This window comes from Plectropomus leopardus, chromosome 6 (assembly GCF_026936395.1).
Source record: "Plectropomus leopardus strain MGB_pleo_1.0 chromosome 6, ASM2693639v1, whole genome shotgun sequence".
In the NCBI taxonomy this organism is placed as follows: domain Eukaryota; kingdom Metazoa; phylum Chordata; class Actinopteri; order Perciformes; family Serranidae; genus Plectropomus; species Plectropomus leopardus.
The window spans coordinates 11,879,859-11,899,775 of NC_142181.1; the positions used below are offsets into that span (position 1 = coordinate 11,879,859).

Below are 19,917 nucleotides of genomic sequence, written 5' to 3' on the forward strand. Positions count from 1 at the left end.
TGCAGTGCGCATGCTCAGTGTAGTAGCCGGTTATGGCGGCGGTGTGTGTTTGTCCATGAGGTGGGGGACGCCTGCTATTCTTGCGGTCTGTGACAGAGCGATCCGAGCGAAGCGCTGCCATGGCTGGAGTGTTTGACATTGATTTGGACCAGCCGGAGGAAAACGTCTCCGACGATGAGAATGAGGAGGTACTTTAATGGAGGATTTTGAACGTAACCGCGAGAGTTGTCACAGCAGAAACTCTTCACGCACAGCGGTTAGCTGCTAGCTGTTAGCTGCCTGGTAGCCTGCCAGCCACCGCGGGCCTGCTCCTGCAGCCGGAGCTCTCGGGCCTTTTTCAAGCAGGGTTAGCTGAGGCTAATGCTAGCTCGCCACCGTTAGCCTGACAGCGATCATGAAGAGCTGTCAGTCGTCCTGTTTTTATTATACAGATAACGATAGCTGCTGATGAAGTGCATGCGCTGTTCACGCCGTGTCATTTAAAAACCATCGCTGTCATGGTGGAGTTGTGCAAGCAGAGCCTTACTTGGCCAAAGGTGCTGCAGTGATAAATGTGGCTCGGTGTGCAACAGTTTATTTTGGCAAGACTGTTGCAGAGTGGGACTGTATGGACTGTAAGCTGCTGTGCTTCTGTTCACACCGAGCCTAAAATGCTGCTGCACAACACTTCAGCACATTGTGCATTTATCTTTAAATAACCATTACTCTAAATTGTGTTTGTAAATTACCAAGTTATTTGTAAATACTGCTTTATGCAATTTTACAAGTACTGTCTTATTACAACAAAATCATTATTATCCACTGTTATAGAAATCACACCGTCAATATAATTTGATTTGTAATATCTGCGCAGACACATGCAGTTTTTCATCAAGATAAACAAGTTTTGCATAATATCTTGCCTCATGTTGATGTCCATGGAGCATGGATTGGGCAACTATTAGATTACAACAGCTCCTGTTTGTCAACGACACATCTCAGCTCCAGTGTCCATGTGAAGCCAAAACAGACAGTTATTTTGGCTAAAGTTATCTATCAATTTTATTTTATCGTCGAAATGATTAAAATTCCAAATACAAATAAAACTGTATCCTACTAGAATAGTAAAACCAATTGCTTTTTAGTCCACTATATACATTTTGCTGCAAGTAAAATGATTGAGAAGTGTGAAACTTCATCTTTAAAACTTTATATTTTTTGATAAAAACGGGTATTTACAAAGTTTCCCTTTCCCTTTAATTTACAACTGAAAAAAGGTAATGAATTGCAATATATCACAATATATGTCATCACAATAGTCAGTGTATTAAAAAATTGTTTACAGTCGCAATAATATTGGAATGTGACCAAAAAATCCTGATTTCATTGTATTGTTGGGCATCTGGTGATTCCCACCCCGATTTTACAGCAGGATATAATGTATGTTGGGTTACAATTAATGATTATTTTAATTATCAGTTAATCTGATGATTTATTTCTCCATAAAGTGAAGGAAAATTGTGTGTGTATATATATATATATATATATATATATATATATATATATATATATATATATATATATATATAAAAATGTTGTTGTTGTTGTGGGTCTGAAGCGATGTTTTCATATATGTCATTTTTGACCAAAATGCCAAAATATTCAGATTCCAATGATATCAAAACAGAAGAAAGCAGCAAATCCTCAAACTGGAGTTGATTGAGAGCTTGATTCTGTATTTAAGTGCAGCCATTATCGTGTTCTTAGACATTTATTGTATAGAAGAACAAGTATTATAAATGTCTTACTAACATAGTATTGAAACAGGCATTACGTGTTCAGCACAAGCAAGAAATTGAATTACATAAATGTCGTTATGAGGTTAAAAAGCTCCAACAGAGATATTCATTGGAGGGAAGACATCAAACTGTAATTTCTGTGTAGATGTTCAGCAGCTGCTCATGTGTTCTCCATCGCTGTTCTTCCACTTCCTCATTAGAACAAAAACCTTTCAGGACCTGTGTTTATTTTGTGTTTCCCTTTTTTCCTTCCAGGTTCAAATCGGAGACATCATGGACCAGTGCAGCGGATTTGAGTTGTAAGTATTCTTGTGTTTGTATGCCTTTTTGTGACTGAATTAGTGGAAAAACAGCTGCACAAGAACAAAATGCATTTAATATGTCTCTGCAGCAACATGGACGACTGCGAGAAGATCGAGATATCGGAGGACAACGTCAACCAGGGGACGGAGAACATCAGACCAGAGTGCTTTGAGCTGCTGCGGGTTCTGGGGAAAGGTGGTTATGGAAAGGTACTTGTGGTACCCAAGAAGCAGCAAGCCTTGAGAAAGTACATGAAAAAGTACACTGAACATGCACACACTCCTACAAATGCACACTTTGGATTATTTCCCCTTTAGAATATGAAAAACTGACTCATATTGACCTGTGATTCTTTCAGTGTTGATCTATTTTAATCACATCAGTCTTTTTTTCCTTTTGTGCAGGTTTTTCAAGTTCGAAAAGTTGTCGGAGCTGCATCGGGCAAAATATTTGCCATGAAAGTTTTAAAAAAGGTACTTTTTTCCTACTTGAATCACTTCAGTTAAAGCAATGCCTCTCTCTGCTTGAATCGTGTAAACATAATTGCACACTTTTTATTACAAATAAACATTGTGGTGCTTCTGTCTGCAAATATTGGCCGTCCTTGAAGCCGTTGGTGGGGTAAGATTTCACTGCTAGTTGGTAGAGTGCCATCTGTGCTGCTGCAGCCTTGGCACTTAAAACACTCTGCCTCAGCCCATTAGATTCCGCTGGATATTCACACTGCTTCTGCTTGATTGGCTAAAATGACCCCAGTGACACGTTTAAGACCTGCCAGATTTCAACTGGTCGTTTCGATCGTACAGCTTCAAAATGGCAGCACTGCTTTAATAGAGACCTGTAGATTCTGGGGTAGAATCAAGGGCCCGTGTTTATGATGCATCTCAGAGTAAGAAGTCAGTCCTGACTTGCCCAAAATTCTTGGAGTGACTTATAGGCAGTCCTGCGTATAGGCTCAGGGCTGAAAGCGTTTTATCAACTGTCTCCATCGAGGAAATATATCATGTGTTTTGCATGTTTCAGGAGAGCTGCGGAGCTGTCCTAACCTGTTAGGATTTCCCAGCAGGTAGACTGTGACAAGACCGATATACCACAATATGCACAGTGTGCAACATTTTCTAATAATAATAATAATAATAACTGCAGGAAAAGTTTAAATGTTATTGCAATTTACTCTCAATTGATAACAGGAAATACTGCCACAAAAGCAGCGATCTCAGACTTAACAGCTATTGCTGCTATGATTTCCCCTCTGAATATAATTATATACTAGTATCAAAATAATGTGTCATTTTTTATATTGAGATAAAATCTATTCATAGTCTTGTGAGCTTAACTAGCTTGCAATTCAAGTAACATAATGCTGTAATACATTTAGATTTTCTGCATTAAATTATTTCTGATTTAGCCTCTTTTGAATGTGTTGATTTTACTTCGAACCCACTGACAAAAAACTCCTGGAAGTCACTGTTAATTAATGACTGATGAATAAAAACACTTCCCATACCAATTATGTTATTTACTCTTAAATCAAACTGTTGATTGTTTGCTCTGTGTGTGTGTGTTTGTGTGTGTGTGTGTGTGTGTGTGTGTGTGTGTGTGTGTGTGTGTGTGTGTGTGTGTGTGTGGGGGAAGGCTCATAAATAACCTAGGGATTAAACCACAGTGATTCTGAGATGCTTAATAAACACGGGCCCAGATTATCCAACGTAAGTAACAGCCTGTAGCATAGTACAGCAGTTAGTGGACGACGTTTTTTTGTGGTCGGGTAACTTTAACCTAGCTCGTGAATAAGAAGGGGCTGAAAAATTCAAATCACAATGCACGTCTCATAATCAGCCTCAACAAAAATGTGAAATGCCCAAAAGTTTCAAGACTTCTTAGTCAGCCAGCTTTCGCAGCATCCTCCTCCGAATCAAAGGGCTCATCACAGCTTCGCTCTGCCTGTTGGAGCTCCATCTGTTGTCGTGGTTTTGACGCCCAAAGCTGAGACAACATCTCTGCTGACAGGCAGCTCTTTAGCTTTCTGACAGAAGTGGTTAGCAAACATAAACAGGAGCAGCAGAGAGGAGAGGGAGAGTGTGGAGAGCTGGAGGAGCAGAAGGCGCTTCATATAAAACCTCAATAATGATTAGTCTGTTGGCTTCGTTATTCTCCATAGAACTTAACAGTTTTCATTTTAAGGCTTTATTGTTGCTTTGAGTGAGTAATAAATAAGGAATAGGAAAAACAGTAGAAGTATAAAGACCTGCATTTGCTGAACTTTTAGTTATTATCAGACTAAATGAGCAGTAATTAAGAAATAACACTCCTGCATCAGTGACATAATAGTTACCTTAATTGCTCAGCTGAACTCCTGCCTCTGTACATTGAATTAAGTTCTCTGTTAGTCATGCAGGACAAACAAGCAGCTCGTATGGCAACAATATACAGCCTATTGACAAGACTATTTTGTTTAGATGTTTGACATCTGCATGGATTAAAACATGTTTTTCTACACTGTGGCTAATGTTGACATGCTTTCTTGGGGCGGGGGGGCACCAGGCTATGATTGTACGCAACGCCAAGGACACGGCCCATACCAAGGCAGAGAGGAACATCCTTGAGGAGGTGAAACATCCCTTCATTGTCGATCTCATATACGCCTTCCAGACGGGAGGAAAGCTGTATCTCATCCTGGAGTACCTGAGTGGTCAGTACAAGAAATGCACACACTGGTACAAACACACACTCTGCAGGAAGATAAAAGCGTAGCATGCATGAAGTGTGAAATCATTTCTCCCTGCTTGTCTTCTGTGGGGAGATCAGTAGTGAGGGCCAACTACGCAGCCTGGCCTTTGTGCTGTTTGTATGTCGCCCGTGTTAACACGTGTTCACCTGTGCAGGAGGAGAACTTTTCATGCAGCTTGAGAGGGAGGGAATCTTCATGGAAGACACAGCCTGGTGAGTGTTGTTCCTTCTTATATTGCACAGACAGTGATCTCTCCTCAGCTGCTCTTCCTGAGGTTTCTTCCATGTTTTTCCCCCGTTACAGGGTTTTTTCTCGGGGGACTCTTTCCTTAGGCGATGTGAGGGTCTATGGACAGAGAGATGTGTGTGATAATGGGCTTTATAAATAAAATTGACTTGACATCCTGGCAGCATCAGCTCCATCTCCTATGAAGTCACCGTGGAAAAACACTCATTTCTGATTGGCCGATGGTTGCATCTTATAGTTGTATGTCAGAACACCTCAAACGCAGATTTGATCAACATTTGAACGATCTTTTAAAATCAACACACAAGTTAAATTAAATTGTAGCAACGATATTTACACTTCTTCACCAGTAAAATGAACCTAACAATGGTTTAAAGTCACTACAAATATATGGTATGCTGAGACCTTATGCATATCAGACTATGAAGTGCTTTTTTTGTGTCATAAGGTGGATTTTGGAATTGTTTTTTGTTTCTCTCTGTAGTTTTTACCTGGCAGAGATCTCCATGGCTCTGGGCCACCTGCACCAGAAGGGCATCATTTACAGAGACTTAAAGCCTGAGAACATCATGCTCAACAGCCAAGGTGTGTGTGTTTGTATCCACGTGTGCATGTAATGAAATGAACTCAAACCTGCCTGCATCATTTGTCCAAAAAAAGGTCTTAAATTTGTTTGTTTTGTTGTGATTTAATTCAGATGTATGTATATTTGCCACAAAGATGTGTAAATAATTGCTTTTGAATACGTGTTGTTTTCATTCCAGGCCATGTAAAGTTAACAGACTTTGGATTGTGTAAAGAGTCGATTCACGACGGCACAGTCACCCATACTTTCTGCGGTACCATTGAGTACATGTAAGCGCTTTAATTTTCCTCCTCACCCCTCCCATCTGCAGTTATGTTATCTTTTTGATACACTTGCACACACACACACCCCTACTCGCTCTTTGCTTTCCGTCTTCAGTCATGCTTATTGTCAACTCATTAACATAAACTCGTTAGTAAGAAATGTGCACTCGCATCGTTGCAGGGCCCCAGAGATCTTGATGAGAAGTGGACACAACAGAGCGGTGGACTGGTGGAGTCTGGGTGCTCTGATGTACGACATGCTCACAGGAGCGGTCAGTTAAAAGTTTTACAACACGACGAAAAGCTTTCAACTTTTATCTTTTCATGCTCTCATTTTAAAAAAAAGTCCATCGTAATTTGGGAATGTTTAAATGTTTCCTCTCTTTTCCAACTGTAGCCGCCATTCACTGGTGAAAACCGAAAAAAGACCATAGACAAGATCCTGAAGTGTAAGCTCAGCCTCCCGCCCTACCTCACACAAGAAGCAAGAGATCTTCTGAAACGGGTATCTCCTGTTTGTTTAAAAGCTTTTACGACGCGTGTTTATCCGAAATTCGTGTGGAGTTGTTGTGCAAGTATTGTTTTGACATTTGACTGCTGGTTGTACAGTTGCTGAAGAGGAACGCCTCATCACGGTTGGGAGCGGGAGCAGGAGATGCTACAGAGGTGCAGGTGAGAATGAATATTATTACCTGATATTTTCATCAGAACCACTAAAATCACGATTTCCACACTTTCTTAAACATCAAATTCAAGGACATTTCAAGGGCTTTCAGGCCTAATTCCCTCAAATTCCCAAACCTAAATGGAATAGTTTGAGACACGGATCAAGGTTAGTTGCTGTTAAAACACTGAGAATTTTTATAATGAGAACCACAGGCCTTAAAGACTCTCATAAACAATTCAAAAGAGAAAGAGGCTTGAGTGTGTGAACAGTTCTCAATGCTGCTGTGTTACGGTGATGGCAGAGTATAACGTCTCTTTTCTTCTCTAATACAGCAGAAAAATATTGTGTAAGTTTAGCACTAGAGACAGAGAATTCCTATTCTTGCACAACATATTTAAATTCCAGCACTTTCAGTGACTTTAGTCTAATTTCAAAAACTGGTCTTGATTTTTTTTAAGTTACAACCTTGGCTGGAGGCAATATGTTTGAGGTATTCCATCCATCACATTCTCATGAACGCAATATGTCAAGAAGGTCCTGAGGGAATTTCTTTAAATTGGGCACAAACATCCAGTTGGACTCAAACTCAAAGTCAGCTTTATTGTCAATTCGGCCATGTCTATTAGACATACAGAAATCGAAAATACGGTTCTCTCCATGCCCACTGGCAGAGAAGAAATACAAAGAGAAAGTACAGAATAAAGAAATATATACATAGAATTAAATAATAAAAATATAAGACATAATGCATCTTTAGGCTGCTGCCCCTGCGACCCGACTCTGGATAAGCGGAAGAAGATGGCATAATGTATATACATACATACATGCATCTGCTATATATCAAACATATATATATATATATATATATATATATTTTTTTTTTTTTTGCAATATGGTGTAAAAGGCAGAATGTTAGCATTGTAGCAGGTAATATATTACATTCAACTGCATCAGCAGAAACAGAGTTTATAGTGCGAAAAACTGACATTTTCGGCCATAACTCAAGAATTCTTCAGATCACTTTGGCAAAATTTCACAGTTTTCTTATCGGATATAATGATAAAGTGATGGCCTTTTAAATCCAAAAGGTCAAAGGTCACCTTCACTCTGGCATCATAATGTTCTGCAGAAAGACAAAACACCACTCATGAGTCTGCACAGACATACAGCCACGAGGTGATGATTCTAGTTTTCTAAAATTCACAGACTTTGAATGATTTCAAATACAAATGGGATCCCTGCCCTGCTTGTGTTTTTGGTTTTAGCTGCACCCAGCAGCTTGTTTGTGTCACTTAAGATTGTTTCTGAAGACCGTTACTCCTGAGAAACTGATTTGAGTTCAGCTTGTTTGGTGAAGCACAACTTTCAGCCCTAAAATGCAGAATCTCTGTACCACAAAACTTCTCAAGACATACTGGCGCTAACACTCTCATGCATTGGAAAAATCTGTGGTTGCATATATGGCAGTTTGTTTAAAATTTCCCAGACTAAAATATGTGTTTTATGGCCCCTCGTTATTTGTTTGTTTCCCCATAGGCTCATCCCTTCTTCAGACACATCAACTGGGAGGATTTGCTGGCTCGGAAAGTGGAGCCTCCCTTCAAGCCTTTCCTGGTGAGTGTCAGAGGAGCAGATCACCAGGAGGTCTGAACCGGATACCACAGTACTTGTAGTTTTAAGGGGTGAAATTTGAGAATGTAAAATTTTGAAATAAGATCTGTGTGAATTCTCAACTGAAGCTGCTTGAGTACTTTTTTTTTTTTGTTCTTTTTTCTGAAATGGAGATGGGGTTTGATTCTAAACCAGCCAAACACGTTTTAGTAACTGAACCCAGGTCCTATCTTGTTTCAGGTCTAAATGTTGTGAGTTGACACAACGTCTCGTGTTGCTGCAGCTCCTCACCTGTGTTTGTCCTCCCTTCTATCTTGGCAGCAATCAGCTGAAGACGTGAGTCAGTTCGACTCGAAGTTCACCAGTCAGACACCAGTCGACAGCCCGGATGACTCGACACTCAGCGAGAGTGCCAATCAAGCCTTTCTGGTAACTTTCCTAAACTACATTTCCCTGTCTTTTGTTTGTTTTGTTACGTCTTGATCACATAAGAAAGGCTGCAAAAAAATTTCCATAACTATCTTCTGATATTCAGTAACGAAAACTAATTGCTAACAACTATGTTTCATCTTCGTCATTTCCCTTTTCAGTTATTGAATGTTTAAAAAGACACCACAGGATCAGCATTTTAATCATACATTTTCCCAAATTGCTGATGTATTTATATCAGTTTCTGTTTCATTATATTTAATTTTAAAGATACTCACAGTGCATCACAGAGCAACATCAATGACAAGAAAATGGCAGTTATCAGATTTAAAGCCACTGCATTGCGGACAACTCACACTGCTGCTTCAGATGGGACCGCGCACCAACTGTACCTGTGTTTGTCTGTGACGTCTTTGTTTCCGCAGGGTTTCACATACGTCGCTCCGTCTGTCCTGGAAAACATCAAAGAAAAGTTCTCATTTGAGCCAAAAATCCGCTCTCCTCGACGGATCATGGGCAGCCCAAGAACACCTCTCAGGTATGTTAGCGTGTCTGTGGCAGGCTCGTGTACCGGCTGATTGGAAAACCCCAATATTCCCACAGTGGATCTCTGTTTTATTCCAGACATTTCTGTTTTTTTTACCACACTCAGTTCTTTTTGTATATTTTTGATTTAAACTTTTTTGTAAAAATTAGACACAGTGGACTCGACACACGATTAAAGCTTTAGGTCCTGGGTGCCGTATCCGTAATGTAAGTGACTATAAAATAAAGACTGGGGAAGCTCTCCTTTTTGGTGGATATTTTGGGCAAGACACCCTTCTTCAGCTTGTATTCCAACAGTGTCACAGACAATATACACAGGTGGTATTAATTATAGCTGACTGAAGCCAGCACAGCAATTACATCCCAACAGGGGGAGCCACAACCTTTCACAGCACAGAATCTCATCATATAAAGCACTTAACACATGAAATACCAAGAAACAACACGGATATGTTCACTTCATGAGAAACAAGCAATTTAAATCTCATTCGTCCTCTCGGGAATGAGGGACGCTTTCCTTCAGAGAAGGATGCTGTCCCTATCACCACCTCTCTGTAGCGTCTTCAGTCCAAAGAAGCTGGGGCTCTGACCATTAAAGTGCCTCACAACGGATGATTTATCATGATAATTTTAAAAAATTATGTGAACAGATCCTGGTTTTTAACTCTCATTGCATTTTCCTAACATGATATAAATAAGTGATTTTTCTAGCTTCCTTTCAAATTATCTCTATTTAATCTAGCTTCAGTCCGTCTGAGGTCGACACAAATGAGAAGTAGCCGTCCCTCACCAGATTTGTGATAAATACATTTAAACTAAAGCCCCACTTGCTTAGCCCGACTGCCTTAAGGCTAACAGTGTATGGCATTTTAACAGGGTTCCCATGGTAAACCTGGAAAAGTCATGGAATTTCAAAGTCATGTTTTCATTGTATTACTAAAAATCATTAAAAGTTTTGGAAAAGTTCTGAAATTTTGCTGTGTGTAGTAAAGCTTTTACATTAATTTTCTGTGGATAATCTTCCTCGTAATGTAGCTTGACGGCAAATGTGTTTTCTGTAGCTGGCGACGTAACTCGGCTCTGTTGTGTGTGTGAAAAGGTTCTCTACCCTTTCACATGCCCAGATCCCCGACAGCAGTCAGCAGGCATGATTCGGCCACCTGTGCCTCGTTTGCCAGAGTGAAGCTATCAATCAGGTCGCTAATCTCTCCTGTTGTCCATCACACCCAACCCCCATGCAGGGGATGAGTCCAATTAGGGATGGGCCAGGAGGGTTATAAGACGCCACCTGGGCGTTGAGTGGAGGGATTGTCAGTGGCAGCTTATCTGTGAGGCTGTGCTTTTTCTTTTTAGTTGTTTGTTACCTCAGTAGTGCTTTTTTTTGTTAATTTTTTGCGGGACTTCTGTTGTTCCCCTCTGCTTAAAATGTGATTTTTTGGTTAATAAATCACCACCTTTTTTTTTTTTTTTGCACATACTTCTGCCTCCTGAGTTTGTTCAGCACATTATCTTGTTCATCTAACTCGAGAGTCAGCCAACCACACAAAAATCCCACATTTTTGTAGAGTTACTGTTTGTAAACCTACAGCGTGTCCCCGTGACATTTCTGTCACAAGCTTTGCTTTGCTTTATTTTCTCCCTGCGTTCTGTCTCTCCCTCCGTGTATGTCTGCTAGCTGAGATTCAGTTTGAATAGTTAAAATCTGATATGTTTGGGAGGAAAAAGGTTTTTTATGGGTCCTTGAAATATCATGGAAAAGTTTTGAAATTGTGTCCATAAGAACATGTGGGAATTATGTATTAAAAGCACATATTAATTGCTGTTGTTTTCTATTTTATGCAGACTAATAGATTAAACGCAGACATCTGCTTTCCTAAAATCTCACCCCTCACTTCTGGTCACGAGGGCTGAATTTATTTCTCGAAACCAAGAATATCACAGCAATACACATGAACCCGTCATGTTGTTCCAAATGCGTCTGAGTGACATCTGTCTGTTTTTCTGATCTCCTTTCAGCCCGGTCAAGTTCTCAGCGGGGGACTGCTGGGCGCGGAGTCCCCTTCTCCCCGGCGGAGGACCGAGTGTCCTCCAGTCACCTCAGGACCAGGCCATGGAGCTGTCCACCCCAGAGCAGATGGACATCACAACAAGCTCCGAAGCCTCGGCCCCTCTTCCCATCCGTCAGCCTGCCGGGGTCAACCTGGCTCAGATGAAGCAGCAAGCCTATCCCGTCGTGGCCAAACGGCCCGAGCATTTACGTATGAACCTATGACCCACCGCGCCTCTTTAGGAGAGTTTATTTCTTGACTCTTTTTTTTCTGTTTTTTTGTTGATATTTTTTAAGAAACAAAGCAAAAAGATGGATGCTAGAGACAATTCAAATCCAAAATTGCACATCCGCTCACTCCATATACTGTCACAGCCTGGAGTTTGTGCGTGGGTCTGGGACTCCAGCGTGCTGCAGTTAAGTGCTACCGACAACGTCACCGCCTCACCACTTCTCCTCCGACACCTCAGGTCTCACGACCTTTCTGAACTGGACTAGTAGGACTGGAAAACTTTTGAGGAGCCACAACCTTTTTAATGCGACGGAAAGATGATGATATATCACACAGTATGCAAGCGATTTACTCTAAAAGCGCAGCCAGTCTACTGTACAAGACGACATCCAAAGTGCTTTGTGCTATTTGAATGAATGCCAGAAAGGTAACTGCTTCCGTCTGGGAGATGTTGACAATTCGTAAACAAAAAACAAAAAAAAGCTTCCTGGCTCTGAATGAAATGATATCAATAAGGTTTGTTTTTGAAAAAGATCAAAGAAATGATCATTGTGAGCAGCGGACAAGCGTAGGTTAAGCTGTTGATGAATATAGCTTTATGTCTTACAGTGTTTTACAAAATGGATGCATTAAATGTGCTATACATCAGTGATGAATCAGAGAGCCTAAATTAAACAAGAAAAAAAGATGTTGACTTTTTACATTCTTTCGGCATTGGTGTTGTAGATGACTGAATGACTTGTTTGATGTGGGAACCGTACTTCAATTATCTGCTCTTCAGGCGCACTACACTGTGGGATGTATCACTGGATTAGCTGACGCATCACCGGACATAATTCAGCCCGATCACCACGACCACCCAAAACTGATCTCGGTGCTGCTTTGTGTGACCCCACTCTGGCCCCCCCCCCCGTGAGACTGTGGGTCTCGGAGGTGACGGGCCGTCAGACCCCCCCCGACTGACCCCTGGAGTGAACTCATACTGGAGACTGTGGCACCAGTTGATCTGGACACTGTCTGTGGGGTTAAATGCTCCGAAAACTCGGGGCAGCATTAACAGCCTGTTGCATCAGCGTTCACTTGTTTAGGAGGGATATTTTAGAAATCCCGAAAAGCAAGGCAAATTATAATAAAATGTAAAAAAAAACAAAAAAACAATGCATTGTGTCTTTTTGTGAATGCCGGTTATCGTGTTCAAACTTTAGGGAAAAAAACCTCTGGAGAACTCACAAGTATGTGGATGTTTTTTTAATTACACATAAGATTTGTTTCAAATCTCAACATTGCATCCTATGAATGTCCTCACATCCATCATCGAAACATTGCAGAGTGCTGCTGCTGGCTTATTTAAATTTCTCACTGTATTATTACCCTGTGCTATACTTTTCCTTGATATGATTGGGCATTTGGACTTATCCTAAACAAAAGCTGTGCAGAGTAAAAAAAATAAAATCGCAAGTTTTCATTTTAAGTAAAAGGAGTCGCTTCAATGGTTATGAGGTAACATGGTGAAATAAAATAAAACAACTTCCTGCAGCTGAAATAACAGTAGTTTACCAACACCTAAAAGCCAATTTAGATTAAATTGATCTAAAATATAAAAACATGCATGATGTTGAAATCATCAGTCGCACATGACGTCAAATTTCTTTGTCAAAGAAAATTCAAACACAAATTGTGCCCTGTTAATGGCAGAAAAGGCATATTACAGTGATCTGTTGGTACAAACACAAATGAAAGGCTCAATAGACATCAAGCAAAGTTATCAAGTATGAAGTTAAAGGAATACTTCACCCACCAAATGACCACTTGTATGTCAGTTACTCAGCCTGTGTAACGCTGAATTTGTAAAGAAAACTTTGTTTTTCTTGCATCCTGCACGGTGAATTAAGAATCCAAATACAGAATTTTTTTTGGAGGAATTTGAGTCATGGGGGCTTTATTTTACATCAAAAATCTTTTATCAAAAACATTCGTTTGCACACTCTCTTGCAACACCTGCGGTACAATGTGACAATGCTGTTTTTGGATCCACTAAAGTCACATGAGAAACTAACAGATCGAGGCGTCTGTAGACCAGCAGCTCCTGTGTTCAGTGAGATAAAACTATTTTTTTGGCAACGGAGCCTGGCTTTGAAAAGAGCAAGCTCCCTGTTGGAAAGGGCGTTTTGTTTGTGAAGTACTGAGCATATGGCTGGATAAATGAGACGTGGATTATACTGCTCGTGTTGTGCAAGAATTTGTGAACGGATGTTTAGATAAAGTTTTGCTGTTGTTGAGTGTGTCCCACATAAACTTCAGTTTATCAAGAATTGTCTGTTTTTGGATTCTTCGTTCACTTTGGAGGCACGTGAGCCAAAAGTTTTCTTCACAAATTCAGCGTAACGTGGTGAGTAATTGATTAATAGATGGTAATTTGATGGCTTAAGTATTCCTTTAATGTACAGTATAATGGACCTCTGAGCATTTCAGATGAATCACTGGCCAGGAAAAGATTTTTTTTAAATGCTGCTACCATAGTGTTCTGAAATGACCCTTGATTGACCTTTTACATGTGGTTCACATAGTCCCCATAGGAACTCAGGTATTTTTCCAACAAGAGTTAAAAATTAACCCTGATTGTGTACTTCAACATTTGAATTTGAATCTGTTGGGTTTTCAATGCTGGCTTTAGAGAAAATACTGTAACATTTAGTTCTGTACAATATACAAAACATAAACAGCTTTTCAAGTTTCTCACCAATGCTGCTCGTCTGGGTTCTGAAATATTTTTGGAGGGCAAGAAATTCACTGTACGTATTTACTTATATAAATTCCAGGCTGGTTTTAATGTCCCACTAAGACGGGATGTGCCAAGAGATCTTCCATCTACACTTCTACACAAAACCTGACAGGCTTTAGGGATGTTAAAAAGTCTTAATCAGCGCTTCTGTTATAAATTGCAGCATTTAGTATACAGCTAAATGGCCTTTCACATACAGCGTGTCTCAATAAAATGCATCTATAAAAATGGAAAATGCTGCAAGACCTACAACAGGCTGACTGAAAAAAAGAAATGCATAAATATTTTTGAATATTTTTTTTTTTGCACCTTAAAAGGTACCTTGAAGAATCACTGAAGAATCATTGAATAACCAGATCCTATTGACAACAGGTCCCAATGATTCAAAGCTGCACTATCCAATATTGCTATTAAAGATTTGAATTGGTCCTGTGATGAATAAAACGAATCAGATTCAAGGAAAAATAAAAGAATACTCCAACTATAAAACATTTAATATTCTAGACATATCAGTTCATTTAACCATAGATGATATTGGTAATCGTATATTTTTCATAAGGAATGTGTGCTCAGTGTCATATTCTGGAGTATGTAAAAAAAAAAGAAAAAACATGAATATAATCAATGATGAAAGTAATCACGTTTTGCATAATCTACCAAACTACAGTATGACAGAAAACAGTGTTCATCAGACTTCATCTTCAATAACTATTATTCCCTGCCTTGATTTTTAAACGCAATCAAAGTTGGCTTTGAAAAAATTTGAAACTCTAAACAAGGCACAAATCACTTCAGAGGAAATACATATATATTTAAATAATAATTAAAATACCCACAAACTTCGGTTCAGATCTGAGTCAAACAGCGATGAAAGATAGTGTTCACATTGGGTTTAACTTACTCTGAATAACCAGCTTCAGGACACTTTAGACACTTCAATACCAGTGGAAAATCATATCCACACGTGCAGACAGTAAATTTGGAGGAGTGCGTTTGTATGTTTTACCTGTCTTTTCCCTTTGGTATCCTTTTAATATAGATAATATGGTGACTGGCCAGAAGAGCGCACAAAAGTCTGACGTGCTGATTTTATTTTACTTTAATGTGGAGGAGCTCAAATTTCAAGAAGTTGTTTTTCTGGGCAAAAGGTAAAAAATGCACACAGAAACTTGTACACTCAATCAGCTGGTTATCCAAACAGGTAAAACAAACCCAAGACGTTATTTGAACGTGCTCTTTGACCCAGCTCTCGTTTGGTTAGGCTGTTTCGAGCAGCAGAAAATGGTTTCAGAACAACAAAAACAACAAAAACGTTTTAGCTAGTCTGACCGGTTGTTTCAGTTTTCAGGGTGTTGACAGGTAGCATGAGAAACGGTGATAAGGATTTTTTCCATCCAGAGAGACGACGTTGTGTGTTATCAGATTTATGTGCTTCAGGGTGACAGAGGTGAGAATGAGTTTTCTGAACGCAGCAGCTAGAGCAGGACCAGAGGGACTAAACCAGACGGATGAGAGTGGAAGAACACAATGTCGACCATTCAGCTGTTTTCGGAGTATGTGACGAGTCTGTGGTGCTGATGATGGAGCATCATCACTGATTGGCTCTGCACCTCCACGCAGTGGGGCTCTGCTCCTGCAGCCGCCTCATCTTCTTCCCTAACCACAGCCACCAGGCTAGACCGATCACAACACACACCACGGACTCCACGTAGTAGCCGTCCAGTGTGGTCACGCAGAAGCCGCCCTCCTTAACGCACAGCTGGAGACACAAATAGGGACAAAGGAAATCAGTTTATCAAGTCTAGGTAATTACATACATCACCGGGCTGATTTTCCCTCACTCTCCTCCTGATAACTCACCCCTGCCTCCTCCGGAGAGCCGCAGCTCTGCCCAACAGCCCCCTGACACTCCTTTGAGGTCAGCGGATCCACCATCCACAGGGCCACAGTGGAGGGCCAGTTTCCACCGAGGTTAGTGACTGTGTTCAGCAGGGTCATATAGGTCCCGCCAATCAGGGGGTCGCTCACTTTGGCATGGAAGGCCATGCAGGCCACGTACATACTGTACAACGCCACCTGAGGTAGAAGAATGAGAAAATATACAGTATGTTAAAGCAAATCAAATCTCAAATTGACCTTAAAGACTTTATTATCACATTAGTGATATGGCAGAAATCCAAGGTCCAAAAAAAAATAACATTACATCCCTTACTAAAAAAATGCCTGAAATTTGAAAAATGAAAAAAAGAAAGAACGGGGATAAATATTTTCCTTTCCATGATGCTTTAGAGTTTTCTGTCATACAGTGACATCTGGAGGCAGAGACAGTGAAATGAGATGAGATTGATCGGAGAAAAAGGACTTGAAGGAACACTTCGCCCAAAAAAATGATCATTTGTGTACCAGTTACTCCATGTTAGGTTAAATTAGTTTTATGTGGGCATAAACTAAGAATTTTAGCATTGTCTGTTGTGATCAATCATAGTCATTTTAGCTCATTTTTAGTCAGTTTTATTATGCATTCACCAAGCAGATTTGGACATACTATATTGTAAATAGTGTGAAGAGGAGCAATCTGTTACTGTCTGCATGTTGCTGAGATCCTGTCACCTGGATAAACTATGATGAGGATTGAGCTAAAAGCAGAAAATAGGAGAAAAACAAGATATTAAACAGAGCAGCAGAGATACAAACCTGATGCAATGCGTAGCTGAGCAGCACTATGGCGTAGTAGTAAACAGGGAACCCTCCTTCTTGTTTTACGCTGGGGGTCCACCACACCAACACCGCGTACCCCAGCCCGATGAGCAACCTGCAAGCACAAAACAGCAACACTCTGTTAGCTTTTAGTTTCTTGAATGTGTGTATGCATGGATTTGTGTGTGTACCTGATGTGTGTTACAACCTGAAAGGGAAGGCTTTGTAGAAGACATCCAGAGGTTTGGGCCCTGCTGTGTATTTACTGATGATCAAAGGTAGCAGGATCTGCAGAGGCACCATAGGCACTGCCAGCAATGCCAGCTGCTCCTTAGGAACTCCAGCCTCCACTAACTTCAGACCCGTTACTGCATCTGCTGCAGAGAAGCCGATCTGAAACACAAAGCGACGACACATTGAAAATCTTACATTCGCAACAGATGTTCATGGCGAGTGGCAAACAAGCAAAAGCAACACCTTCAGGGTTACATTTCAGAGACAAACCACATATTCATCAAGTAATGCTCAAGTACTTTAGCAGTAAGAAGCAGGGAACAAAAGGTGAAGACTGTCGGCATCTTGATGATAGAGAGCAGCAGCTTGTAGGTTTCCATGACACCCTGCGTCTCCTCATGGACTCTCCTCTTTCCTTTGCCTTGCTGATTTTCCCTTTTTAGGATGGCTACCAACGTTGTAGAAACCAGGAACATCGCTCCCCAAAACAGCAAGAAGTCTGCAGTAGAATACAAAATATAAGAAAATCCACTGAAATGACTGTTCTGTTGAAAAGTATCAGAAAAGTTGTTTCTCTGGTTAACCTTTCACACCAGAGATAGATAATACCTGACAATGTGACTATCCCTGTGTCCTTAGGCTCCACTCTGAGGTATTTGTTGCAGAAGTCTGCAGACTCCAGGGCCAGAAAGAGCACATTCCCCAGGAAGTATCCTGCTGTCTGGCCCACAGAGTTGCATGTAGAAGCATAGCCCACATTCTCTCTGGATAACATAGTGAGGGCCCAGCCGTCCACAGCTATGTCCTTAGAGGCAGAGAAGGTGCAAAAAGAGGACAAGAGAGAAACTGTGGACTTGAATGCATTTCTCTTTCTGAATGCGTGTTTATGTCACAGTATTAATGATTGCATACCTGTGTGGCTGCCAGGAAAGCAAGCATAAAGAAGACTGCAGTAAGTGTTACCACTTTGGGTCCTCCCTCACTCTGCAGCAGTGAATTGACAGTCAAAGAAAGGTAAAGCATGAAGAGGCCCAGCAGGTACTGTGTGGGCACCAACCATGACTTTCTGCAGAATCAGGTGGGAGGTAAAAAAAGAAAAAAAGGTAAATTAGAAAAAAGAAAACAACAGGTAAAACAAGAATAACCTGATGAAGACATTAACATGTCATTCTTACCTCCTACCAAACTTGCTGAAGTAGAGAGCGTCCACCAGTGGTGCCCAGAGAAGCTTGAGGCTAAATGGCCAAAAGACAAAGCTAAAAAAGGCCTGGTCTTTATAGCTGACGTTCTTACTCTGTAAGATCAGAGGGATGCTACCAGCCAGTCCCAGAGGAATCCCTTGCAGCACGTACAGAAACAAAAGAAGCAACACGTTCCCCAACTCGCCACGGATCCCAGGCCGGACTTTGTGCCTACTGTCCTCAGAGTCAGACTCTCTGATAAGGCCCTCTGTTTCTGCTTCTACATCTGGTTCAGAGGAGCTCATGTCTTCTCTGTCTATGTCCCTCATGTTTTCAGGTGGGAGGGGGGCACCCGCCAGCTTCCTCTGTCGCCCGTTCTTGTGTGTCATAAAATCTGAGTGCTCCATGTTGGAGCTATGGGCATCAAACCGGCTGAGCCCTTAGCAAATCTGCAGAAAAAAAGAGTGAAATGCTGAAATAGTAAGAACTGCACAATTTACTGCAAGTCTTTGAAGCTACTAAGAATCATTGGAGTCCCAATGAGATTAAAATTTAAGTTTTTGGAAGGCATAGCCACAATGGCAAACAGTACAGACAAATAAAGTTGTTCATGGCAAGAAAAAAGAAGATACAACATACAAATCAAACAAAGCACAATCAAATATTGATTAAATAGACAGGTGCGTGTAATGGTAACAAACAAGTCAAGATAAATGGAAAAACATTCTCGATCAAACACTTGATCAAACATTTGATCAAGCTAGTGGCAAAACCGGTCAAGTGAGTATCTGATGATCACAAGCAGACTTCTTAAATATGTTCAGAATATCCACATTGCAATTAACAAATTGTGACAATGATTCATGAGGCGGGTGAAAGATGAAGGAGACACTTTCAGCATTGTGATGATTTTTAAGCTTTGTATTGCAAACTGATATAGTACAAGAGGCATACTAACTGCCCATCGTGTGAAATAAAAGTCACACACTAACAGTGTGTCCACATTCATTCATTGGCTGGATGACATGATCAGAGTCTGCCAGAAAGCAATTAAACCAATTGAATAGCTCTATTAATATGTACACGGATGATAGCAGCTGTCACCTTAAACTCGCAAGGTGTTGCGTTGGCCTAAAAGTAAAGGACAACATACAGTGAAATTAACAAAAACTATTCAAAAATAAATGTTTTTCGGCACATTATTAAGGCAAAAGCAAGATATGTGTAAAAAGTAAAGTGAAACCACATATGCAGTAGATGAATTCATGCATACCTGGTGATGATGACAGCATGCCAAATCAGAAAAACTGAACACAAACGGCTGAATAACAGAGCCAGTCACCTGGAAGTCGGCTTTATTCTGTGTTAATTATTTCGGAGATTAATGCCATCTTAATAAAAAATGAGAAACACAACAAAATAACCACCGTTCGACTAAAAACAGATTATTTCGATGAACATCAAAACAGAAGAACCAGGAAGCGTTGATGCGAGAATAGATCGTCCGGATGGAGGGGGCGGGAGCTCAAATGCTGACAGCAGAATCAACCAATCACAGCAGCGTGTAGTTTCTGACAGATTTTT

At 40.6% G+C, this 19,917-nt stretch overlaps 2 protein-coding genes across 4 annotated transcripts; one reads left to right on the plus strand and one right to left on the minus strand.

Moving 5' to 3' along the window:
- Window positions 1-12,127, plus strand: rps6kb1b (ribosomal protein S6 kinase B1b). Its single transcript, XM_042486079.2, has 15 exons — window positions 1-188; window positions 2,034-2,077; window positions 2,170-2,290; window positions 2,486-2,554; window positions 4,626-4,773; window positions 4,967-5,024; window positions 5,543-5,643; window positions 5,823-5,913; window positions 6,089-6,179; window positions 6,305-6,412; window positions 6,517-6,579; window positions 8,111-8,188; window positions 8,507-8,614; window positions 9,040-9,152; window positions 11,177-12,127. Exons 1-15 carry the CDS (start codon window positions 120-122, stop codon window positions 11,430-11,432), a joined length of 1,518 nt encoding a protein of 505 aa, XP_042342013.1. The 5' UTR covers window positions 1-119; the 3' UTR covers window positions 11,433-12,127.
- Window positions 12,128-12,672: 545 nt separating this feature from the next.
- Window positions 12,673-19,833, minus strand: slc33a1 (solute carrier family 33 member 1). Of its 3 annotated transcripts, XM_088078773.1 has the most exons (10): window positions 19,607-19,833; window positions 19,438-19,464; window positions 18,328-18,782; window positions 18,065-18,218; window positions 17,762-17,957; window positions 17,452-17,651; window positions 17,127-17,311; window positions 16,916-17,033; window positions 16,082-16,297; window positions 12,673-15,980 (listed from the first exon to the last, which is right to left on the minus strand). In XM_088078773.1, the coding sequence occupies exons 3-10, from the start codon at window positions 18,738-18,740 to the stop codon at window positions 15,813-15,815; spliced, it is 1,650 nt and encodes a 549-aa protein (XP_087934899.1). In that variant the 5' UTR covers window positions 18,741-18,782; window positions 19,438-19,464; window positions 19,607-19,833; the 3' UTR covers window positions 12,673-15,812. The 3 variants fall into 3 exon arrangements, with proteins under 3 accessions (XP_087934899.1, XP_042342011.1, XP_042342010.1); XM_042486077.2 differs by lacking the exon at window positions 19,438-19,464 and having other exon boundaries at window positions 19,676-19,833; XM_042486076.2 differs by lacking the exon at window positions 19,438-19,464.
- Window positions 19,834-19,917: the final 84 nt, after the last annotated feature.